The following is a 26,860-nucleotide window of genomic DNA, read 5'->3' as shown; positions in this document are numbered from 1 at the left end:
GATCAGACTATTCCATCTTACTTCAATTAAGTTTCATACTAGACTTTTAAAATTAGACTGCAAATTTCAGTGTGACTTCTTTGGACAGCCACAATGGAATACTAAATGAATTAGAGAATAGCGCAGATTCAAAATATTTCAAGTTCTTCAATGCTGAATATGATCTTTTATATTTAGACAATGGTGTACAAGAACTTTGGTACAAGCATTGTAATAATGCTTATATTTTTACAGTTTTCTTTCAAAAGTCCCTGATTTGCTCATAATTTATGTGTGTATAGCAGATATCTTTTCTGAAGTCTTTTGTTGCAGGGCTTTAGTTAATGGTGGAGGCTTGTAGAAATGCACTGCCATGATCACAAAGATGATTGTGACAATTTTGCAAGCAGCACCTGAATGAAAGAACAGGAGAGTTTTTATCACACTCACTTTCAGCAGCAGAGGCAGTGTTTCACTCATTTATAAAGCTTCATATGGTGAGTTATATACACCCTGTAAGACTGAAATTCACAGCCTTCATTTAAATGTACTCTACATGAATGAGAAAGGGCAGATAAAGACAGTCATACAGCTGAATTCAGACCACTCACCTGCCTGCCAATTTTTGCTTTGCTCCTGTATTTCTTCACCCCATTCTAGCCTGAAGTGCAAATCTTTCTTATTTCTTGTTTCAGTACTGTAATTTGTTATATCAATATTCTCTTTTCCAGAAACTAAAGCTTCCCACATAGAATATCTCTTAAGTATTCTCTGGTCAGATGTCTTAGAAGGCTATAGAAAGGTGTTTGCACAACTTGGAAGGCCAAGGAGAAGGGCAAAACCAGAGGGATTGTATTTGATCACAAATATGCCTTGAGATCCTTATCCTCAAGTTGTGACTGCTGCTTTTTCAGTTTCAGGATTAGACATCAGTACTTCAGCTCACACACTGTAAATATCACAGTTGCTAGAAGACAGGACATCAGCACTTAATCTCATGCAAGCTTAGCCTACACCCTCTCTCCCACTGGCATATATACCACACATTTGAAGGGAACAAATTTTTAAACAAGTCAGGATTTTTTCTGACAAGTGTTCAGACATATTTTCAAGAACTTTACATAAGTTACAGAAAAGAACTGAGATACAAAAAGAGAAAGAAGGCTCCCCAGACCTTAACTGCCAACACGCAACCCAGATAATCACAGAATGATCTGAGTTGGAAGGGAATCTAAAGTCTGTCCAACTCTTGTGCTGGGGGCAGGCACACCTTCCACTAGATCAGATTGCTCAGGGCTCCACACCTTGAATACTTCCAGGCATGGGGCATCTATAACTTGTCTGTGAAACCTGTTCTGATGCCTGGCCACCCTCTCAGTGAACAGTTTCTTCCTAATATCTAACCAAAACCTACCCTCTGAGTTTCAGTCCACTACCCCTTGTTCCATCACTATTCTCTCTTACAGAGTCCTTCTCCATTTATCTTTCTTGTAGGCTCCCCTTCAGATACTGAAAGGCCTCAATAAGGTCAGCTTGGAGACTTCACTTTCCCAGGCTCAACCAACCCAATTCACTCAGCCTTTTCTTTATAGGAGAGGTGCTCCATCCCTCTCATCATCTTCACACCCCTGTTCATGCTCACTGCCCTGAAGACAGACTGAAGTGTGAGCCAGTCCCTAAAAAATCTAGTAAATAAGTATGACAATGAAGCAAGATCAAAGACCAAAACTATTTTGTGTAATTTTTAAAGGAGTTTTTAAAGTAATGTTTAGGGTTTACTTACTGTGGTGTTTCTCCTTCCATAATATTTTGCTGATCATTTATGAAAGTAAGTTAAAAAACACTGCTGCCAAAAATAAAAAGTGTAAGGTTTCATATCAAAATAATCCCCATCTAGCGGACAAGGTCAGTATATATATTACCTAGTATATGTATTTAACATAAAAGACTTACTTATGCCCATGAGCAAATAAGCCATTCTTTCATTGTCATATACCCAGCAAGCTCCTTTAGTTTCACATTCATCAATATCCCACAGAGTACAACTGTTGTCTATAGCAGCACCAAACAAAACTGGTCCAGGAATAGAACCTAAAAAACACAGCAACACATTAGAATGTTTGAGTTACTTGACATACTAGTTTTCATGCAGACAGTGAAATGCTAAGCTGGTGGGGAAGATAAAATGGGAGAACCAGACACTAAATGTAACAATTTTAATCAAAGTCATAGGCTTCATATTACATAGTAAGTCTGCACCTAGCAATGCTCTCAGTTAACAGGTAGGATGCAGAGAGTTAATTCATTATACAGCTCTCACTTTGTTAAGCAAGAAATTTATTCAAAGACTTGAGCCTCTTAACTTCCTCTGTATTCACTGGAAAAAAAATTAAAATCAATGGTGAAAAAACTAATCAAGAAATCAGGAATGTAACTGAAAGGAAAAAAGTTCCTTTCTTCTGACCATACACACCACCCTGTTCCAAATTATGAGAACTAAAATATAATTATGTTAAATGTTCAGTTACACATTTCTCCCTATTCCTCATATGTAGCAAAGCTTCCAGTAAAAATTTCACCAAAAAAAAGAGCACTGTTTAAAATTATTCTTGTACAGATTTTATTAACTCCATGTGATTTTTGTGTGTTATAATGCACAAGTGTATTGCATCCAAGTACAGCCAATTTTAGAATAAACACACCAGGTACATCACTGCATGTCTACCCAACTACCCAAGGCCTAAACTCTCCTAGAGCTAACCAAGTAGCTATGTCCCTCACTAGGTCTTCAGCCTAAAACCCCTGTGCAATTCTTAAAGCCTAATGCAAAAATATGTTGCGGGTAAGTAATGCTGTTACTGCCTTCTTCAGCCATAGTACAAGCAGTGCAAAAAGTTCTATCACTCCACAGTGAAGTCAGGAGTTCGAGATCTAGCATAAATATCTGAACTCTGAGTTAAGTGAATCAGAGGGACCCTTATACAACACTGATCACAGACTTCCAGCTTATTTCTGCCTGTGGGGATGTTTGTTTTATTACACTTTATCAGCAGAATAACTTATATTAATCACAGTTCGAATACAGCAAGGCGGAACTCATTACTGCGAGTGTTAGATATGTAATCTGAAAGGAGAGGGAATGGCTACAGTACTAAATATTGGCATGAAAGTGCAATCAGCAACTGTGTCTTGTCCCAGTCTTGAATTAAATATACCATTTTTAAACTGTCTACTACTAAACCAAGAATTTTCATTATGCCTGAGAAAATTCAAATGCTTGTGGACCAGAAAATACATATGCTTACCCTTGTTTTACTTAAAAAGATTCATCTGTCCTACTGAAATGCTGGAGATGCTTAGATACGGAATTAAAGTATTATACTTCCCACATGATACTCTGTAATTAATTATGCACAATTATCTATCTTAAGAAATGCTGAAGTTAGTAAAAGACATTTTAAAGGAAGAAGAAGAGGAAAGGCTCCACATATTCATTTTTCTTTTAAACTTCTGGATTTCATATGTTACAAGAAACTGTTTTCTATTACATCAGTTCTTCTTATCTCAGTTTTCAGAATAGGCCTTCTTCTGGGGAAAGTAGCACAAGGTGTGTTTTACTGAAAGAATGGCAGTTACCTCTATTTGGCTTGTACTTGTAAGAGTGAGAAAGGCTAAAGAGAGCATGAATGCCCTATTAACAATGAATTTGAATCCAGATGTAACCTTACAAGTGTATTTCATAAGCCAATGACAGACTGCTTCAAGCGCCCCTGAAAGTTTTTTAAGGCATTATTTTAAAGTTGAGAAAAAAATGTCAAATAAGTAGATTACTCAAAGGCATATGTTTCAACAAGAAAGTCATACCCAGTATTCGCAGAAACAGTAACTTTACTCCAAGAGCAAATGAACGCTGTTTATCTGGCACACATCTGTAAACAAGATTTGCAGTTTAAGACAGAGTAAACAATTTCTACTTCTGTGCTGTGTCCCTCAGTGAATATGCTTTCTCTATATACTCTTTTAACCTGTTAAATGCTGAAGGGTTTATAAATCCAGTGTGCAGAACAAGTAACCCAACTATTTAAAACGGTGTTTAGATAAAAGACAGAAAAAACACCAGTAGCCCATCAAGAAATTTTAGATTTAACTAGTTTAACAAAATAGTATAAATAAAAAGGAAGCTTGCTATCAGCGTCCTGATATGAACATTTTTTCCATAGAATAACCAAGGAAATTAAAATAGTGTTAGGATGCAATCCAGAGCTACTATACATAAAGAAGTAAGTGTTGGATTCTATTATCCATAAAGGCAATTAAGAGAAGGAGAATGAGTTCCACATCATGCAGTAGATTTTTTCTAGCAGTAGAACACTGTCATGAATATATGAATTTATGTTTGAAATTGCACAAAAACGGCTTACAGAAAAGACATTGGAATATACTGTAAAATTTACTGACATTTTAGCTATTTAAATTAGTCTTTGAAAATTAATCTGCTTACAGTCCTTTTTTTCATAAAAAACTGTTCCACTATTTCAGCTGAATTATATAAGGATTCAAATATCCAAATGTTACTGCTTAGAATTACTGAAATAAAACTATGTCAGCTCAAATTTGAAGATAATGCAGAACTTTATACTATTCTGCCTCCACACTAATGACAAGCTGTTAATTCCAGATTTACACCAAACCTGGACACGAGGCTATTACAAAGCACTGTTGGTAGGATGTTATTGATTTCCTCAGCCTCTCGCCAAAGGGCATCTAGCCACATCCTCACAAAGCAACATGCTATTGCATCATGGTTATCTTTTCACTGGAAGTATTAGAACTACAAGTCAAACTTGTAGTTTGACTTCAACAAACACAAAAGAGCTCTGAATTCAGAATGAGAAGCACATTTTAAAAATAAAAACAAACAAAAACTATATTTCATGCATATAAGCTTCAGCAATTTGGAAGACAGCAAAACCACTGGTTAACTCACTATCACATTTTATATTAGTGACCACCATACATACAAAATCAGTATCATGGGAAATAGTCTACAGTTCTTGACAGACTACAATTTTTCAAGCTAGAACTCTGAATTGAGACAGGAATCTAAGGTAGAAAATAGAAGACGAATTGTTATTTTGTCCTTTTCCTGACACAATTTGAAATGCCCACACTATCAATAGGCTAGACAAATATTTTCTTGATCAAAGCACAAAGCACATTTATTCCTTTTTGCTTCAACTAAAACAGTCAAGAGTGCTCAAAATTCATAAAATGGACTTTGCTGCACGCTAGAGAGATTTTTTAAAAATAATTTCAAAACACATCTACTAACAAGAGTGAACAGTGGTATGACTATGCTCTGTTTAAAGTACTGCTTGCTTACTACATAACCTTGTTAAAATACTGCATTGCAAAGCAAAAGAATTAAGTATTTCACTGATAGTAGTTTTCAAAAGAATGTCACCTTTCTTGCAGACCAAAAAATGTACCTGAGAATGGCCACGGTTGTTGGAGTATTAGCCATAAATGTAAAAACAACAGCAAAAAAGAAGAAGACCAGGAATAAAGGTAAAAGTTTGCATTTTGTTGGGCATTTCCCAGGAACAGCTTCATAGAGAAAGTCTTCTGAACCATTTCTTCTTTTTGATTTCCCAATACAGGAACAGTTGTGGTATGTCTACGAATAATTTATAAGACAAAATTTAGCTCCCAGAATGTCACAAAATGACACCTTTTGGTAAATTTTCATTACATTTGCATGACAGAAGACAAGAATAAACATTGACCTTACTATATGGGAAACAGTTAATTTCCTGATGAGCACATGACAATAAGATTAATTTTTAAAACTGGCTCACCAGAATTTGACTCATCCACCTCACCTGAGCAAAAGGTATTTTTGGATTTTTGACCTAAAAAGACAGTGACAGCCTCCATTTTGTATGCTTTGTAAGCTTTTAGCTACACTCATAAAAAAGTTGCAGAGGTTAGAGGCAAACCATATGCAGAGAGGCAAGCACTACACTTCAGACTTTAGCAGGAAAGAACAGAAGCAATACAGTACCACTTCTATATGCAGGTGAACAAATTGAATATGCTCTTTATCTAAACTCACAGAGTTTGTTTTCAAAGAAAAATATAACATGTCAACAAAGTGTGAAATTTTGACTGCAAGAAGTAGTTACTCTCCTACATTTTCTTATGGATAATACCTTCTCTCATTTTCCAATATAAAAGTATAAAGGCCTTTCCTGGGTCAGCTTGCTTTCTGGATCTCTCTATACTGCTCCCACATCCCTTCTCAAGAGTCTATTGTACTAGAAGAGATAAGCCCAGAAAGCCCCTCAGTTCCAGGAAGGCTTGATAATAACCTAGGCACTTTCACAGCTCACCATTCCTGCATCAGGGGCTACTGAGATTCAAGTTTTCAAAACTCACGGAAACAGGGTGTCATGTAAATGTATACAATAAACACTGCATTTTGCTTAAAGATCTAGATAAGAACTGCAGGTTCTTCAGAACCTCAAGACAATTGCTGACTTTTCCAATTGTCAATCCTATTTAAAGTACATTTAGATTTAACTTATTTTCAGCATTAGGAAGTTTGGTAGATGTACGCTTGGAGAATGGCATCACACAAATGAGAAACACTGTGGCTAACCAGTAAACCCTTACAACAAAAGAAGGCCCAGAGATGGGAAAGACTGTTGTGCCCAGAAAACTCACAGAACAACGCAGGCTGTGAATGACCAGAAATGTTGCAAAGAAAGCTATACAGAAAACAAATAGCTGTGCCACTTCAGTGAATCAAAAGAGATGTAAATGCTTCTCTCTGAGTTCATTAAGAGAGTGGAAACATTTTCCTAAGTTAGCCAGACCAGCATGAACATGGGGGGTGGTGAAGGGAAGGGAGTGTAGCTCACTCCAACACACAGTATAAAAAGCTAGACAACTACCAGCAACATTTCAGAGAGTAATGGGCTTGACCTGGCTTCAACCCATGAATACCTTCCCAATAACTGGGGAGGCCCAGCACTGTGGCAGTGAACATGTTAAGAGATCAGCAGTGGGAGTCACACTGGTACCGTAAATGAACTGTGTATTGTAATTGCTAGATTTTGTTAAATACAACCTATATTTGGTATTGTAGGAAGGACATCTTGAAATACAGTGCATTTTACAGGAAACCAGAACAAACCACATCAGCTATCTTCATTGCATAAAGTACCTTTTTCATGTTGTTTAAAAGATATGAGGCACAACCCGCAAAACAGGGAGAAAAGTACTGGACTTCATCACTGCCACAAACTGGGTAGTATACGGAGCGCAAACACCGGCAGTTTGCATTGCATGGTGCTGTTAAGTTATACAGAGTGCCTGTTCTGAAAAGCAGAAGTTAATAGGCTTTTTAAAAAGCAATTGGAAAACAGAAGATATGTAAACAAGTAAAGCAATATTTATAGCATAATAAATTTTAAAATACTCTATTCATGTTACTTATGCACTTAGTTGTTTAAAAATAAGCATAGTAGTTAGAGCTCTGGATTTTCCATTTATTATACACCTAGGGTTTTTTATGCTGTTATTCTATCCAAAGATTATTCCTCCCATTTCCACTTAAAAAAAGAGATTACAAAATTCTGCATCTCAGCCCAACTCTTATATCATCCTCCCCCTCCCACTTAGGTATTTGAATTTCTTCCATTTATAATTTCAAGGAAAAAATACAAGATTAAAACCAGTATTTGGAGTTGTTTATTCTACTGATCATACTCCAACATTCTTCCCCTTTTTTGATTTGAGTCTAGTTGCAAAGTCACCTTATTTTTACTATTTCTAACACTGCCATGGAGACATCTAAATTGTATGAGCACAAAGACAACTGTACACGTTAAATGCAGAGTGCAATGACACTCTGAAGGAACTTAAAGATTTCCTCTGGCTGTTTAAGGAATAACTAATAACAGAGTTTACTTTAACTCTTGCACACTATATTTACTTTCAATTTACTTCTAATACAGGTAATCGCATGGTTTTATTTGAAGTAGTCCCACTGTACTATTAGCATGAAAGATCACATTGGTTTGTGTGAGGACTGTCCTAAGGCATAACCAGAGAGAATAAAAACATCCTTTGATTTTCAAATTGTAGTCCATTAATAAGTAAAGAATTTTCACAGCTTAAAAGTTCAGTCAGCTAAAACCAAGTTCTGGCACTGCCACTAGAGTTTAAATATTGTACTGTAAAATTAAAGTTCCACATTAATTATCTAAAGGTATGTTTATTTGTGAGAATTTGAGATTACAAAAAAATACTAATAGAAGAAATAGTTTATGTAGGAATTAACTTACATACAGTCAGACTTCAAATGGAATATAAGGGACATCATAACTACATATAAAATCCATTTTGTTGTAATTCAGCAGAACTCCACTAAATTAATTTGTGCTTTAAGCCTAAGCAAACTAACTTCAATTCTTCTAAGTATGAAGAATGAACTACATTGCACCATAAGCAAATTCACTAATCAGATTTGTACATTCAGTGCCTTCCTAGCCTGAGAGGCATGCAAAGCCTAGAAATATTTAATCAATTTGGTGGCATTTGTCCTGTGTACATGTGCAGTGTCTCTTTCCCTGACCTCCAAAGAGGGAATGAACATTTAGTTATACCCAGTCAGAGAAAAATAAAACAAAAAAGATACTCCTGGCTTTCCTAAAAAATCTAACTGATGAGACCACCAATTCTCATTAAAAAACTCTATAGGAGTTTTTAATCAAGAGACCCAGAGACACAATAATCACTGCATTTCTGTTCCTTCAGGTTTTAAGGGAAGCACTGGGCAATAGAATATGGCAAAAGCAATTCCCTGAAGTGCCTGTTGGACAAAATTATGTTAGTTCTGCTGATAGCCTATTTAGTAATAAATAGTGTTACTAAAAGTAAGATGCTGTTTTCATTAACACAAACAAGTGATCCTGTACTCATAATTCTGAGACAAAACCTGCAAAAGCTTCTCTCACCTTTCTGAGCTATTTTTCAATAAGAAGATAATGCTTGCCATGAAGGATTTCTTTAAATTCTCGACAAAAATCTACATCAAATTCTAAGTCAACCCTCAGAATAGTCTCATAACTTATTCATTCAGAAGCATTTGTTCAGTAGCATGAAGGCAAAGAACTTGGCTGTTCTTGCACAAGTTTACACATTTATTATTTTTTTAAATTTCTGCTTTAAAACAGCTACTGCTTTTAAAACATATTTTATTTCTGTATGGAAAACAGTTTAAGAACTGGCACTGTATTAATGCCACTAACTATTCTGATGCACACATCCAGTAAAGTATAAGCCAACCGGTAACACTGCATAAGGTAGAAATGAGCCATTTCTTATAATGGATACCAAGAGAAGAGATATATTTCAGGACTGGTTAACTTCCAACTTGGTTAACTTGCTGTAGATAAGTAGCCTTTAGCAATAGTTAAGCTACATAACTGATAAAGTTACACAAAACTGTAAAATACAAGCTAGTGGTATTTAACTTAGGATGAAAATCAGTTCAGCTGTAACTTTTGTCTGCTGCCTGTTACCATAGGACCTGATATAAAAATACAGGTAATTTCATATACCATTTTCTATACTATATCTTCAGCATTTTATTGATGACTACAGATTCTTTCACTAAATATGTAACTATAACTGTAGCCAAAATCTAAATTATGATTCACAGTTCTGAGTTGTCTAAGTCATCTGTTGCAAAGCCATATTTTAGTCATCCAATTTCAACACTGGCCTTTAAATATACTGTCAATTTATATAACAAGTTGTAAAGATGAAATCAGAATGAGTCATAACTTGGGCCTTTTTGGCCCAAGGTTTTTTATTTTCTTTCAGTCACCAGTGTATGGAAGTTTGTTGATTCATTTTGCATACTTTTGCATACCAGTAAATTTCTACTTTCCACCAACTTGCATGGGCAAGTTTGAGGCTACAAAACCAATTTCCTCCCCAACCCATCTCCTCTGTTTTCATGGTACATATCATGCTAATGCGTCAGCAAACTGCACCACTCCTCTTCCCCATCTCATTTAGCTTCAAGTGTCTCTTTATGCACTGGAGAAGAACCATCAGATTATGCTTTTATACAAGATAGCAGTATCTCGCCTTTGTGTAAAATGGGGGATTTGGGAAAACAATAAAAAGGTATTGGTAAGTTATTTATCAACTTACACAGCATACAATTGACATCTATGATTTTTTTAGATGGCATCTATCAGTTCCTAAGTACCAGACTACTTGAATTATCTTGCACAGCCCCATCTAGCTCTTTGACAGACCTTCAAACAGCTGCTGTTGCCTCTGTTAATTTATGATGGGATAACTGACCACTTGAGAGCAGACTTCTGGAATAGCTAGTTGCCCTCCTTCTGCTTTTACATACTGCTGGTGTGTACTATTTGAAACTATGGCAATTGAATAAATATTAATATGAAAGCCAAGAGTGCATTAAAATATATTTACCCATTATATGTTTCAGAGACACCTGCAAAAGGTTCATTCCCACATTTAGCAAATAAAAACACTGTGTTTAATATTAAGGCCACTGTACAGGTGACTATCATGAACTTGATTATGCTTTTCAAATCCATTTTGCGCTTGGAAACCAAGACACCACTTATGACTTGGCCTAGTGCTGCTCCTGGAATCAGTACAACCCCTAGAGGAAAACAAGACAAGGAGCAGTTACATAAAAGTGCAAGACTTAACTGTGATGCAATTTTATGCTAAGAAAAACAAACATCAAAACAGTTACCTGCAAAAAGCAGTCCGTGTGATATTGCTTTCAAACCATACTACCAGAATCTAACTACATGAGTAATTTATTGTACTGTTACATCACCTTTAGCCTTTCCAGAGCTTTAACTGGAAAGTATAATTTAGAGTTGTCCAAACCCCAACTTCAATACAGCCAAACTAGATGACTTAGGAGCACTATGGGGTGGGAATCTCTGAACACCAGTAGGTGTCTCCACGAAAACAGAAAATCCTGTTTCATTCTTTCAGTGGTTTTTTGACATGTCCATGTTCTTTCTTATACATCTGTTATGAACTTGTTAATAAAAGAACATAAACTCTGTTATACAAGACACACAAGATGCAAGAAGATATCTACTGAAAGATTTAAAGAAGTCTAGATCAGTGGGTCACATTTGCTGTCATAGTCTATATAGTCCACCATGATTTATCCTCTTTGCACTCCAGACAAATAACTGAGCATTTTTATATGGCTAATCTATAATACAACACAGAACTCAGTATAACTTACACCAACCTGAGACAGTTAACTTTACAAACAGTTCAGGTACAGTGACAAAACTGCCTAGGACACAGACCTGGGAATTCCACAAACCACAGTCAATGACAGTTTAAATAATTTCCACAATCATTGGTAATGCTTAGACTAATTAGTTCAGTTCAGGTACAGCCAGCTTTCAACATTACTGCAGGAATTTCTTTAAAGCTGTACATTTAATAGGCACTCTCAATATTTTCAACTCAAAGACATTCAATCAAGGTCTATGGACAAAAAATGCAACACAGCTTTTCACTTCACTCCTAGTCTTTGGTTAACCACTGAGCATATATTCCAACGTGTTTTTATGTAAAATTACAGATTATTTGTTTTGATGCAATGATACTATCTAATATTGCCCAGAGAAGTAATTTAGGAAGTCTTTCCCAAACACATTTCTGTTGGAAAAAGAGCAGCTCAACTACCCCAGTTATACTGCAGCACTCTACAGCTTAGCAAGACACTTTCTATGAATATTAAATCTGCATATTGCAAGCATCTGTTTGCATTATGGACATTTCTGATTTGATCTGGTTGCTATTCTTCAGAATTAATTATGTCAATAACGTGATTCTACTGAGCACAGCTCTTCCATCTGATGTTTTCTGTTCCTCCAATACTCAGTTTTTCATAGAAGCTCTCTCCTGTTCTACGTATTACTTCTGCATATCAGATAAAAACAGGTGACAGTAACCCAACTATAGCAGCGCCAGTTATATCACAGACTTACTACATATTCTGATCAGTCATTTTATTGCAAACTCATTGTAATGTCAGTGTGGAATTAAAGAAGAGAAAGGCAAAATCAACTTCTAATTTGTGACAAGCACTGCTTTTTTTCCCTAGTTGCCCTTCATCTTGATTGTTTTAGTAGGGACTAAGATACTACTGCTCCTTCAGGCAATTTCAAATAAAGGAAAATTAAATGTTTTTCACCAAGAATAAGAAAGGAATAAACTACTAGATAAACTAAAAGTTTCATCAGCACTCAAAATCCTCAGTCTACTCTGAATATGTAGAGTACTTAAGTAATACTAAAATATTTAAGGGGAGGCAAGAATAACAAAAGTACTGCTCTGATTACTGCATTCCACCTAAGTACATTCACAAACATCCAAACAAAAAAGATACTCATATAATCCTCCACCTTGAATGTTAATGAAGTGTTCAACACAATATATATATAAGATTTAAAATTAAAAAGCCGTATTACCTCCAAGAGTTGCTGAAAAACTTGATGACTTTCCAAACTGATTTTCTATATACTTAGGTAGAAATGTGGCAAATCCAGTGGCAACTAAAGCTTCTGAGGAGCTGGCTACTATTAGACTCATGAGCACTGGATTCCTCAAGAGTATCTATGGGGAGAAATTATCATAACACTCTGGAAATTATTTGATTTTGGTACCAACTAAAGTCATTATATTTTAAAAGGAGATCCTCTGAAATGGAACTTCAGTAATATGCCTTTCTAACAATCTCACGCATCAACAAAATGAACGTGCTTTAAGTTATCAGTAATATTGAAGTTTTCCCTTTCACAACACAATAAGCCATTTCTATAGGCCTCTAACATCCGGAAAATAATTTCATTTCTCAGAATATATTCAGTTTTAGCAAATTTGAAGTTTTTCTTACCAGGAGAGCCACAGGAAAGTCTTTAAAACTTTGTCCAATATCGTTGGTCTGAACCAGTACTTGACCTCCATCATCATGAGTTTCAGGGATTTTTTCAGCCTGAATTTTTGCAGTTCCTACAAATGGTCATATTTATCAACAATGAAAACACCGAATACCTGCACTCTTAGACAATGTGAACCACAAAAACTTCTGTTTCCTTTAGTTGGGAAAGTGCTTTCAGATATTACAGGTCTTCTTGCCTGTTTTATTGGCACAGATTTTTAAAGAGATCAATACTGTATTGTTGAACAAAGATGTTTGTTGAAAGCATTATACTTTCATTGGACATTGGAAAGCCTTGGCTGCAAGAAGATATTATCAGGGACATCCTAAAAACTTCAGAGTATGCTGAAGCCCCTTTTTTTTAAAATCATCCCCACATTCTCCATTTCCTACTTTATTTTTTCTTTTTCTTTTCCTCTATCATTTTTCTCCTTCAATATTACCATAGTAAGTCCCTTTGGATGCTCATGGAATTTCTACACTGTTCTTGCTGGGCAACACAGAAGCTTTAAATACAGTCTTGGGTGCTTAGCTACAAGCACCTTTCAAACTCTGACCACCAGTCTCCACACTTAGGTATTTGTTTCCAGTCCAGCCCATCATTATAGAGAATCACAGAATCACGGGCTGATTTGAGTTGAAAGGGCACCTTGAAGATCATCTATTCCCAACCCCCTGGCCATGGACAAGACCACCATACACGAGATCCTCCCTCTAGCTGATTCACCTTGTTTTAAAGGCTGCATATTGGAGGGGGAAACAAAACAAACAAACAAACAAACTTGTCCTCAGATTTTAGTCAAAGACAGTTAACTGAGAAACAAAATCAAACAGGAAACATTCGGTTCAGTATTCTACAACCCAAAAATATGAACAAATGTCTCTTTCAAAGTAGCCAAGCATTGCTAAACCTTTACCTGGTAGGTGCTTTGGAAAGCATGAAAAAGGTATTATAAGAAGCCAAACTGGAAAAAAGCATGCAAGAAATCCTATCCACCATGCTCCAAGCCAACGTGGGTCATCTTGATCCATCTTTGTACTGGAAAAGTAATTCAGAAAAAGCAGGTTTACCTTTCTGAATTTCACATTTTAGTGAGTTGGAATATTTCTTTTTAATGCATTTTAAAATAAAGCCTTTTAATATTGCTATTTTCCTTAGTTTTATATTAAATTTATTGTTTGCTTGTTTAAACCACCTTCACTGGGCAATTATAAAAATACGGAATTATACCAAATGTAGCCTTCAACTCATTAGTTAATGTCATTCCAATTTCAAGACTATTCTATGGCCCTGATTTCAAGATTCTGAGGTATTGTGAAGATACTGGGAATGCTGGATTTAGAAAGATTCCTCAATCAATGAGTTATACCAAAACCAATTCAGAAGTTCAGAATGCCATTGCATCAATCTGAAGGCTCTAAAACACAGGAAACAAAAGTGTAAATGAAGCTGCTGGTTTAACTGTTAGTACAATTTATAACACTTCTTTAAAAAATGGACTGTTATTCAACAGAAAGATTTTCTAGCAAGTTCTTCTCTAGGAGTTAAGAATCCTAATCCTAATACTCCAGCTTAAGGAAACAGTTCCACAAAACACCACTAGATGGAGGTTTAACCCCGAATATACAACTAAGCAAAAGGAAAAGCATTTTTTGCTACTGAGGTTTAGAATAGCTAATATTTACATGCTAGAACTAACTAATTGCACTACAGAGAAACTTCCACACACAATGGAGTCACTACTCACTCTAGGAAGTAACTCACTAACATGAAGCCTTTTCAAGTGCAACTTGTTTCCAAATTAATGAAGCTTTTGAAAACACAGTATTTTCTGAAAAATTTTCTCCCCACAGGGAGAAAAGCTGAATATTTTAGTAAAAAATATTAGAAAAAGAAAATAGGAAGCAATAAACTAAGTTGTATCTTGCCTTTTTGGGATCTGGATATCAATATAAACTTGAAGCAGCTGCCCTCCTAAGACATAGCCAATTGCAGGACCCAGCAGAGACATGGCATAGCCAACTCCTAGAAGAGAAAATACATCAAATTCATGAAAACTTCTTCATTTTTTTAAGCTTTCTTTTAATAACATTTTCAAGTCAACTTCAGACCAAAGGGTTTCTGTAAGTCAACCTGTTCTTTTACTGTCACTACAGTTGTAGCACCTAGAAGACAAAAATCTATAATTAAGCCTCAACAAAGAAATTCACAGCTCTCAGAAGCTTCAGGTTCAGCAAAAGGCTGATTGCACCTTTAAGCATTATTAGATTGCTTTTTTCCCCATTTTGTGTCTACATTTAAAAAATAACTAGTGAAAAAAATAGTGAAATTATGAACATTGGTTGTTAACTGTATTAACCACAATCTTTAAGAGCTTTCTTATTTCTATTTTTCAATCTTAAGTTGTTTTCTAGATTTTCTAAAACAAGAAGACAGTTACATCAAAGTGTGTGACTGGAGTAATATCTACCTTAAAATACAAAGCCAAGGCTCTTAACAGCTCCTGGCAGTTTTAAAGAAAAAAAAAACAAACAAGCAACAAAAACAAACACCCTAACCCCCTCCCCCTAAAAAAGAAATCACTAACCTGCAAAGCTGCAGGTGTAACCATACCCTACAAAAGAGTATAAGACTTTTTGATGTCACAATAGCATTCCTGGCCTATCAGACACATTTCTGGTAGGCAGTTTAGCACTCACTGACAGCAGGAACACTGTCTCTGCAAATTAAGGCTTCCAATTAATAGCAACTAGATCCATCTTTAATTAGTAAACATGCATTCCTACCATTTCCCCAGGTTGAATAATCTGGATTTCTCATTTGTTTCTGAAGTGCATGGGTCACAAGTACTTAATTTTCCTCTAGTTAGTAAGAGGAAATGATGGGGGAGCCAGGAGGGTGACAGGGGTGCAAGAGGACAAAGCAATGCAGAATGTGACAGTCAAGTAAGTAAAATTAAATACTGAGTAGATATGTCCCAGGTTTTCCTATATTTCAGAAACAGTGACATGGTCACAGGAACTTTCTAAGTTAAGTTCATATTCATCCTTTAGAACTTCAAACTGAGCTTAGAAAGTGCCTATTTTCTCCCACACACTCAATTTAAATACATTTGGAATTGTTTAGCTTTAGTTGTAGATGTACCAGTCATCATGAACATGCACCCAATATAGAGGATAAAGAAAATACCAACTTATAAGTTGCAGGCTTACAGCAAAAGGTGCTGGCAGCTATTTACGGACCATTTTAGGGGTGGGTTCTGGGATTATTTTGGTTTTGTTTTGTGGGTTGGTTTTTTTTGGGCTTTGTTATTTTTTCTGCACTGCATAAGCCTTCTTGTAAAAGGTAAAGCAACACAATATACTTAAATACTTAACACATTGCATGAAGCAAGGAAAATAACCAAGGCTTAGTTACCTACCCACTCACTTGCATTCCAGTTTTGTTATATTAGGCAGAATACACTGCTCTTCTGAAGTCAACTCAGTTGCCTGAAGACTGTGTATGAATTAGTTTTTTGTATTGAACTTTTTCTAAAAGTATAAACACTGACACCATTCTCCTGAGTTTTCATGTCACTTCTCGTTTCCCCATTTATGCAGACAACCCTAATTCTGCTCTATTTATTTCACTGGATTCAGGGGAGGAAGAAAAAATGCAATATCATCCCTCTCAAAATAAAGAAACAGCAAAAACAAAACTTGTCTTTTTCATCTCAGAGTTGTCATAGGCACCTATCCTGTTTGTTGGCATCAAATCAAGTAGCTTGCCTGGGAAAACTGTGAAAAATTTGCATGCAAACAGATAATTATTTCAATTTTGCCCCTTAAAATATTGTTCTAGTCTGAATACAGTCCTGGAACCTGAGATGTTTTGACTTCCTCCTGCAAGTAAGACGTATAGATAATATGTTTTGAACCAGCTTACATATGAGGTAGGGGAAATAAATATCTTCATACCCATAGAAAACACACTTAGACTGCAATGAACTTGACAATAAAATGGCATATAACCTAGAGAATGGTGACTGAAAAAGATTAAAAACCTTTGCTAAGTATTAGTACTCCTTAGCTTTTAAACAGTCCCAGTGAGGCAATCTCTGTACTTCCAGCCAAGTGCCAAATTTGTATGTGGCTAGAGAATGGGATTGATCAGATGAGACACACCAGTGTTTATGCACTGAGTGGACAGCCTACTATGAGAAGGTAAGTAAATTAAATTATTAAAGGATATAATATGATCTAGCTACTGACCTGACTGATACTTTTTAGTCACAGATGTTGAAAAATACTGTGTAAGGTTTTTGCTACAACTTACTCTGTCTAACAATTTTCAGTTACTGACATGAAAAGGTAACACGAGGGTGCTCAAAGAAGCTTTACCATGCTCTACAAAATGAAAATTGGTAAGACTTGGTACTTACAGCAGATTAGTATCTAAATTGCATTGTAACTGATGTAGAAATACTTCATGCACATAAGTAATAATCACAAAAATTTTAAATTAGATGAATTCATAAAAATACTTAAAATGCATTGCAGTCTATAATCTATGCAGACAGTGTTCTATAAACAGTTTTAAATTTACCTATGTAAAGGGAAGACTTATGTTTTGGGACACTCTCATCAATAAAAGATGTCCCCAAAGTATACAGAGGAGTGCCTCCAACTCCCAGCAGCAGCTGTCCGAGGATGAAGACGTACAGATAGTTGCGAAGTGGAGAGCTTGTGCTGGCACTGCAAGTGGCATTAGCAAAGGTGGTTTCTGTAGTTTGACATGTGTCTGAAAAACAGAGACAGCAAGACTTTACAACTCTGTCACCTAACTCATAGTCCAACTTGAAGAATAATCTGTACTAAAAGCTAAACTACAATGAATGCTGTTATGCCAGGCTCCTATTTTAATTTTCACACCTGTTAATATATCCAATATTGCAGTGCCAAGCCTTCTGTGATATCATATCCCCCAAAAGATTTATTAGCAGGGCTTGGGGTTTTTTTCCTCTCTATGAAGAAACAGGATTGAAATAGCCTTATGAATACGCTTTGGCAACAGGAATCAAATGGCCCACTAAATATGCTTTGGCTTATTGAAAGTATTATTGACCAGAAATTATTGTATGAAAAAAACCAAACAACCAACCACCTGTCAAATGGTCATTCCAAAGTTTGAGTACTTCCATGTAACAGACACTTCACTGTGTGCCTGTACCTTATAACAGTTCTGAGGAGCACTAACAACTCCCACTCTTAGGTGACACAGCAGCCTGCACAACCTGAAGAAATCTGCCTGACAGAAAGTGAAGTCATTAGCAAAGATAATCCTTCCTTTACATTCAGTCTTTTGAGAAGTGTTTGCCTATGAAAACCTTAAAAACCTACACCACTCTCTCACAGAACACACACTGCAATGCCTCTAAAAGGAGAAGTTAACGTAAAACCTCTGCATTTATGCACACACACAAAAAGAAAGCAGTGGTACAGCAGCGTAAGGCTGTGTCTGCTGGTGTAATATTTGGCACTACAAGGAGGGAAGAGAAAAGAGGAACTGAAAACAGGTAGTATCGTGTTGTCCTCTCCTTCCTCTTGCTATCATTGCACTCTTGGTAGCAGAATACCAAGAGACAAGATGTAGGAGAAACATTTCCATGGTTCTCCTCATAAGAGCATAAAACCCTAAGGAGGAGGATAAACCCATCCATTTGGTAGTAATGAGCCCCACTAAACAAATATATGAAAATGTCATCCAGATCAGATAAGTAGACTGATTAATTCACACTATTTCACTACAAAATTATTACAGCCTTTATTTTTCTTAGATCCTTTTACATCTGAGAACGCTTTTTACTTACACATAGAAGAGCCAAGATCAATCCACACTATGGTCTCACAAAACAAAGCTTAAGAAATGCACCAGGTATTTAAAGAAAACTTATCTAAATCATTACTTCCTCTAGCAGACAGAGGCGATACAGTGCCATTGCACAGAAACAGGCCAACATGTGGGATAAGAAAACCTCACATCAAAAGGAAGAGTCTTTAAAGTTTTCCTTCCTTTCAACTTAGGAAGTATCCTGAGTACGCTGTCCCAATGTTTGACTGTCTTCACAATGAAGTTATTTTCCTTGTGTCAAGTGAGAAACTAGGATTCTCATTTGCTGCCACAGACATACTGAAACATGTTTAATTTTTAAAATAAAATCCAAGACTGAAGTTTAAAGGTACACTGCTTACATTATTTGTGGTTCTCACAGTCCTCCGTGTTAATTAATCAAATTAAATTGATTCTGTTAAGGCAGCAGGGGGAGCCCTTGACTGCACATACCACAGCCAGCTGAGGCACCAGCAGCCCACACAACCTGGAAATTTACCAGAACAAACAGCTGGTTGTACCTGGGTTACAAATTTGAGTCTAAAACCTTCCTGGAAAATAGAAAACACATTTTATGGTGTCTTAAAAAAACGCAAAACCCCAACAAACCAAAAAAAACAACTCCGCTGCTCCACCCCCTCCCCCCAAAAAAACCCAATCCCAAAGAAACAAAACCCAACCCCAAACAATAACAGGCAGACAATTGATTAGCAGATCTTTCAATATGAAATGGATTAGACTATTTCTAGGAAGTAGTAAAAAAAAAAAGCCAAAATAAATTGGCCTTATAAGGCCTGTTCAGAAAAAATTCAGTGGTGGATTTTAATACAAGCTTAATTTAAAAAAACTTAGGATCTCTATAAGCAACTCGCACAAATAACTAAAAGGAACACTTTTGGGGTGTGGTGCTATTAAATCCTGCAACTAACTGTATAGCTAAAATGTTTCATCAACCTCAGAACTAGTTAAACCACACAACACATAAACCTGTGCTGTGGTTTACTTGACAGTTAAGAGATGCTGTTGCACTGCACCTGAAGATTTATTTTGACTGCCCAGTGCTGACATTCCCTGAACTCTCAGTCATTTATTTTTGATAGTGTTTTGTTTAAGTCAGCTTAAGATCTGGAATGTGTTCACCACCAGCACAGCACAGGCACCTGCATTACAACAGTCAAAACAGCAGGCAAGCTGTCACCTGACAGTGCTATGGTGAAGAAACACATGCTAATCCAAAAATTCCCCACTCCTTTTAGGTTTCAAAACTCCATGGGGAACATGTACCTAATAAAGCTATCAATATATACAGCCATCTTCAATGATGGATGTTGGATAAAACAGTAACATGCTCCTTGGAATTTCAACTAAAATTGTTTGAAAGGGGGAAAATCGGTTGGAATAACTGGTAATGTACTCTCTCACACTGTCAGTATCTTGTTCCAAATGAAAAAAAAAATCAAACTTTTATGTATTATGTATTAAATTCAGCTTCCCCTTCATCAAAATCCAGTAGAAAGGTGAATACTGAAACCAAAATTACAGGGCAATGGGACTGTAACAGAGCCAGGACCCTTTTGTCCTTCTCCCAAGAGCTAACAAGTAATTATCTGCTCATAGCCCCCAAAACAGTAAAGATGTTTTCTTCTGACCCTGTTCAGTTAACTTCCATTTCAGATCCTCATTAATTAGATAGGAAAAAATAGCTTGCCCACCTTTTTAGACTAACAAGTAGACAGCTCATAGAAGGGGACAAAATTAATACTGATTACTGCTGATTACTACTAATTTGAGGATCAACAACCTTTCATCATGTTTCTTCATAGCTACTGATTTTTTTTTAGTGAGCACTCTAATATGTTTAGTCATTGAAGGCATAATTTTGATTAAAGACTTCAATAACAAGACAATCCTAAAAGATTAAGTCATCCCGCTTTAAACATATCTGAACATTTCTGTATTATAGGTGTGCCACTAAACTGAAATACAAATTGTTGGCATTAATCACACTGTGCTAAGTCTTGTTTTGTGAACAAAGTTTAAGAACTGAGGGATAGCTACACCCATGACTTAAGTACTGCTCTGTTCAGTACAGTTCAGTACTGCTTGTTCCCTCTCTATCTCAAGTAAATCCTTAAGTTAAAATCAACATCTTTTTTAAAAGAACTTAGAAAAACTTGTTAATGAATTAATCAATATGCCTTTAATAGTTCAAAACCACAAAGAAATGCAAGCACTAGTCACCTTCAGGTAAGATGGTAAGATTAACAGCTTTAACATTTCCCCTACCTTGCTAACCCAGCTTGATTCCATCTCCTAAGAGATGCCACATAATTTTTTCTTTAGTGAATTTTAATTGCATTCATCAAGGCAAGAAAAAAAAGCATTTCATTCAAATGTCGCTTAATAGCAAGAACCGATATTGACACTCATATGCCTTCTGGAAAAATAAAGTTCACTGTGCAGAGAGGCAGCTCTTGAACTTCCAGATTTCAAAGAATCAATTTTCAGTTACAGATAGCACCCTGTTTTAGGACATTGAGAGAGATTAACTATGTTGTAAGGAGTTGAAAATAAGGAGTTGCACCAAGTTAATGCAGAGGTTTAAAATTTTTAGTTTAACTTTCAAAACAACTGTAAGCTTACCTTCAATTTTACTTCCATACTGGTATTTTCCACTGCTGAAGTGTGGTAAGGAAAATACAAGTGAGCCCAGTCCTAACATAAATGCTGAGAAAGCAAGCCATCGTGGTTTGTGCCCTCTTTCTCCCAAGTAAGATACAAACAGTGACAATAAACAAAAAGCAATATCATAGCTTGCAGAGATTAAACCAGTGAGGGAACTGTTCAACTCGTAACGCTTCTCAATTGTTGAAATACTAATGTTAATCAGGCCATTTACCACAATACCTACAAAAATAAAAAAAAGGAGATAATTAGTCAAAGATACTTTAACTCAATAGAGTTGCGGAGCTAAATTTATATATATTTATACAAGGCTGCTTTATAAGGTATTTACTAGATATTAGGTATTTATAAGATACAGGTACACAGTAGGTAATACAGTGCCAGCTTAGCCAGTCAAATTGTACAGGACCTATGTATTTGTCTGAAGCACAGCTTTCAAACAGAATGCTTTACGGTGTCACAAGACACTTTAAAAATTAAAGGTATTTTAGTCAAAGTTATAACTTGCATTAGAATACATGCTATGGCTGAAGCAAGTTCAGGACATAGTTTTCTACTTACTGCAAACAACCAACTTCCCTGCTACCACAAAAGGAAGATAAAAGAAGATGAACAAACATGAATCCTCCATAATATAAAAAAGTGTAAAGCTATTCAATAATTCTTTGCAACTGTTTCAGAGCAACTGAGGTGATTTACTTCAACTAAGCAAAGAAGGTTTGCCCCTTGAATCTGTAACTTCCCTGAAGTTACAGAACAACCTGGAAAGAAGTCACTGCACAAGCTGCCCTACCAAAGCACAGATGAACCTGCAAAAAAATTAACCGAAAGTAGAACTAAGCTTTTGCACACAATTGCCAGTGCATGCTTAAAAACTCTCTGTCCATTTTTACACAAGCACTGTTTGTAGACTAACTTAAATCTTCTACACTGCTTCACATTGTGTTTCTGTGAAAAAGACTAGGTAGTTAAACTTTGGTAAGTTTGGTTTTAGCAATCCCAAAATAGGATTCAGTGACAAGATAAATAGTTGTAACTATAACACTGTCAGGTAACTTTATTATAGTCTAATTAAATTGTACCTATAATAAAAGAGATACCTGAAAAAATAGTTGTGAAGTCTTAAGAGTCAGAAGTACAAACATGTTTCAGTTCTGTAACCTTACAGACGACTGATGAGGATCTTCCCTGACACAGGCCCTTCAGTTACTTTAAAATTAAAACATGCTTTTCTATTGTCTATCTAAGAAAAGAATATAAGACTAGTGACAGAAATGTGTTTAAGTTAGTTTTCAACAAGCTTTGAACCATCCATAAGTACAACTACTTGAGCTAAGTTTCAACATCTCATTAGAGCACTTTAATTTATTTTAAAAATTACTCCAAATAAACCAGCCATTTTCTAATAGCCAAACATCAGCTTTCTATAGGGAAACAACTCTTCGCACAATCTTAGTTCCAATACCCTACTATGGCCTCTTTATTAAGGCTGACAATTTCACCTGTTAGTTTAGTCATCACACTTAAATTCATTTGGGATTGACACAACTATACAGGTGTCCTTCCAGTGCCATTAGTTATACATTCAGTAACTTTATTTTCCTCTTAAGAAGCATTAACCAAATAACAATACTAGTATGACGGAATGAACAAACAAGTTTTTCCCACCTGCCAGAACTTTAACACCTACTAAGGCTTAAAACACTTGAGTGAAGGTGTGCTACACAGCAAGTGGATTACAGAGCTAGAAGGCATTGTCTTTTACAGGTATTTTAAGTTACTACCTTTAATTTACATTCTGAAACTCATAAAGCCTTCCATTTAATTATACTGGATAATCAGACTTCATCTGTAAAAATGCAGATGTGATGAATGGCAGCATAACTTCTCCAATTACATCAGCCAGTGATTAATCACTAAAGTCTCTTCAAGAAAGGCAGAATCTGACTGATAGCAGTTTGATCAGAAAACCAAATTCTGTAAGGACATCCCAACACTTAAAACTGTAGTATAGAAATTACCAACCAAAACCTTGTTGTCCTGCCACATCTGTTAAGAGATTTAGGTAGAGTGTGTACTGACACAAAATCCAGATTAATTATACACCAACTTTATTTGCTATCACAAAACACAAGAGTATTCTTTTTCTTCATCCATTCAACAAAAAACACGTGTTTTGCAGTTGTCATAAGAATGGTGGCTTTAACAACACATAAAAGTAACAATTTAAAATGCCTTGGTAAAAGTACCAGGTCTAATCAGCCTATAAAATATTAGTGATATACAAAGATTTTAGATATATTAGACTGGACAGTCTTAAACTGTGGTTCTGGTTTTTTTATTTACTAAAAATCATTAATGACATGAGAAATAAACAGTCCTTCTTGTACTCAAAATAGTGAGATAATCTCTGCCTTGTTTTCTACTACAGCTATGAACTGCATCATATCCAGTTAATGTATTACTAGATGCAATCATACATTTCGGCAACTCTAAGTGCCATAGAGAAAGCAGGTATTAGTCATGTAAAAAAATTCTAGGCAAACAAGTGTTTTGTGCTCTGGAAATACAAGTTTCACATGTACTTGAAACAGAAATGGCCAGAAATTAGAGTTAAGTTCCACCTGAAATCTTCCGAGAAGCTGCAAAACAGCATATCAGGTGCTAATGACAACAATCTATTTTTGAGAGCAGCTAGAAAATAAGATGACAAATACATGCTTTCAGTTAGATTCACAACATACCAGGTCACTACAGATAATCATCCACTATGTTCACTCATTTAGAAAGACTAGGACAACAACTTACATTCAGCGAAAGTGTGTTATGGATTACTTCATTAATCCTCAATGCATTAGGAAAATATTATTTTTATATATTATAATAGATATATCTTATCTTCCTCAGTGATGGTTTCTGTAATTTGGAGGGTAGACCCAAACTAGAGTACAGTGTTAGGTCACATAACTTCAAAACCCTAGGTGTGTTTTGTGTGCTTTTATCTAAACTCTGAAGCTGCAAGACCTGAATATTTTCACAAAGTTTCACACACAAGCCTGAATTTCTTGCCGATGAACCTAGTTTTACACATCTCAAAAAGAATTGCAGCTACTCTTCAGCACCCAGTTTCCTTTATGTTTCAAGCAAAGGAAAGATTCTTGTCAGAAAATCCAGGTAACACATCAGGAATGTCACAAGATCTGTAACAGCCATGCCTACACCTGCTTCCAAAACAAAAATGATTCAGTTTCTGCCCTTTAAGGCCTTAAACCTGAACTACATTCATTAGGTGCCTGGCGTACATATAGCATTACATAACCAAAACAATATTTGGACAAGTGGCACAAGCAACACAAATAACCTCCTAAGGGGACAGAGATTCTTATAATACAAGTTGTTTTTACAGTTGGAAACCTATCCAGTCTACAACCAAGATTTTAAAGTATGCTGAGTTTGTTATTCAGCTCAACAATCAGATCAGAACAGAAGGACTGATTTTAAGAAATTCAGACACATTAGAAATATTCAAGACACTATATTTAGTTTTAACAATCTTTTCAGCATCATATTAAGGCATTTTTAATTGCTCATCCCTATTCTTATGCCACCCAAAAAATTTATATGTGTATTCTAAAAACATTTTACTACTCAGCTACTATTGAAAGCTATGATGTAAAAAGTTTTTCCACAGACACACCACCCCCCACCTCTTTGTGTTTATAGAGAAAACAAATTTGGCAGGACAACTGCAACAGGAATAATCTCCTGACCCTAACAGCCATAGCATGACCTTCCAAAGTCAAACAAGAAACAACAGGCTTATCCCAAAACTTTCTAAATACTTCTTTTCTAAAACTAAACCTATATGCTAAGACAAGATCAGAATCTGAAGGGGATTAAACCAGAAAAAGTTCTCAGAAACACATACTAAGGCACTACTTCATGGAAGGAATCTCCAAGCATTACAAGGAGCGTTGTAATCTTCTAGGTTTTAAGCAGAGTCTCCAATTCTCTTCTCCTCATACCATTCCGGCTGCCTCAGTGTGGTTCCCCATGGAATGGAGCCATTCAAATAATGCATTTCTTTGGTACAGGCTGCTCTCTCCTCTAACATCAAATATCCAAATAGTCCCCTCCATACCTCTGTAGAAATCCCTTTATGAGTAACAACAAGGAGCTTCAAAGCAAATTGTCCAGGAAACATCCTTTTCTTTCCTAGCTAGTCAAATAAAGTTGAAAGGTTATGAATATAGGCCCAGTGGTTCCCTTTGGCAGACATGCATCCAAGTTCCACAAATCTCATTTTCTAATATTTTTTACAGTAATTCTTCTCCTCCCCTCAGTGAGCATTTCTACTTTCTAAGTCTAAGGCTTGCTAAGGCCCTAACCAATCATTACAGGAAACCAAAAGTATGGACAAGAATCTCTGAAGCTGAAAAACAGGAATCTAGGGCAAGCTAAACTTCAGGTTACTCCCAAGGTCAACTTAAATCATTAGTTAAGTTTTAAGAAGATGGCTGCACTGTGATTCACAGAACAAAATCACATTTTTTTGCTGTTTTCAAATTTACCTGAAGTCCTACACAACGAGGCCAGGATTCAATTCAATTAGCAAGCAGGTAAGAAAGTAGTGGGGTGCTACAATTTTATATTGGTGTTTTAATCCTTAGATTTTAAGCCTCTGCCTGTGTGTGCACAAGATGAGCTATTTCCCTGTGGGCAGTGGGGATGCAGCACTGACAAGTGCGTGAAGCAAAGAGCCTGCAGGCGCGTGGACTTCGTGGTCAATAAAGTACGTGCAAAAAGAGGAAAAGGACAAACGGAATGAAGTACAAGGAATACTGTGGAACGTCCCCATCCTGGGCACAGAAGAATGTATACTTTCGTCCCTTAGTCAAACCATTACCGTCACTGTTCAGCCACAGCACTAGACGAACCCACCACCCAAAACATCACCAGTCCTTCGCCGCCCTCCCCAGCCCAGGCTCCCGCCCGGCTCCCCCAGCCCCGGGAAGGGGAACAGCGTGTGCCCTGGGCAGCAGGGACAGGTTACCTTGGAAGACGGCCAACAGGCTATAAGCAGCCAAGTACCCCTTGGCATTGTTGCAGAACTGCAGAGCTCTGGGGGCGCAGGGACCCCACCCGCAGGGCCCCTCCCCGGGGTAAGGGTCGGGCCCGGCGGAGGCCGCGGCGCCGGCGCTTGCCCCGGCGGGGCCCGCGTGGTACTGCTGGCCGAAGTCGGAGGAGGGTGTGTCGAACGCTGGGTTCTCGATACCACCGCCCTTCAT

General features: G+C 36.5%; 1 protein-coding gene across 1 annotated transcript; it reads right to left on the bottom strand.

The window, feature by feature from the left end:
* Positions 1-267: 267 nt before the first annotated feature.
* Positions 268-26,860, bottom strand: LOC128944989 (solute carrier organic anion transporter family member 4C1-like). The gene is made up of 13 exons (XM_054288511.1): positions 26,626-26,860; positions 21,531-21,794; positions 17,604-17,798; positions 14,945-15,041; positions 13,933-14,054; positions 12,971-13,086; positions 12,546-12,690; positions 10,501-10,696; positions 7,208-7,361; positions 5,469-5,656; positions 3,844-3,908; positions 1,933-2,070; positions 268-392 (listed from the first exon to the last, which is right to left on the bottom strand). The coding sequence occupies exons 1-13, from the start codon at positions 26,858-26,860 to the stop codon at positions 268-270; spliced, it is 2,040 nt and encodes a 679-aa protein (XP_054144486.1).

Source organism: Melozone crissalis, unplaced genomic scaffold (genome assembly GCF_028551555.1).
Source record: "Melozone crissalis strain CALT ecotype California unplaced genomic scaffold, PUWL_Pcris_2 ptg000005l_1, whole genome shotgun sequence".
Lineage (NCBI taxonomy): Eukaryota > Metazoa > Chordata > Aves > Passeriformes > Passerellidae > Melozone > Melozone crissalis.
This window is presented reverse-complemented; position numbering and strand designations above follow the sequence as displayed.

Excerpts from the sequence above, each read along its gene's own strand:
- LOC128944989 (XM_054288511.1), bottom strand. The coding sequence starts at position 26,860 with ATGAAGGGCGGTGGTATCGAGAACCCAGCGTTCGACACACCCTCCTCC. Across the intron at positions 10,697-12,545 it reads TTTTTCAGCAACTCTTGGAG|GGGTTGTACTGATTCCAGGA; the intron begins GTAATACGGCTT and ends GTTTTCCTCTAG. Across the intron at positions 3,909-5,468 it reads ACAACCGTGGCCATTCTCAG|ATGTGTGCCAGATAAACAGC; the intron begins GTACATTTTTTG and ends TCTTGTTTACAG.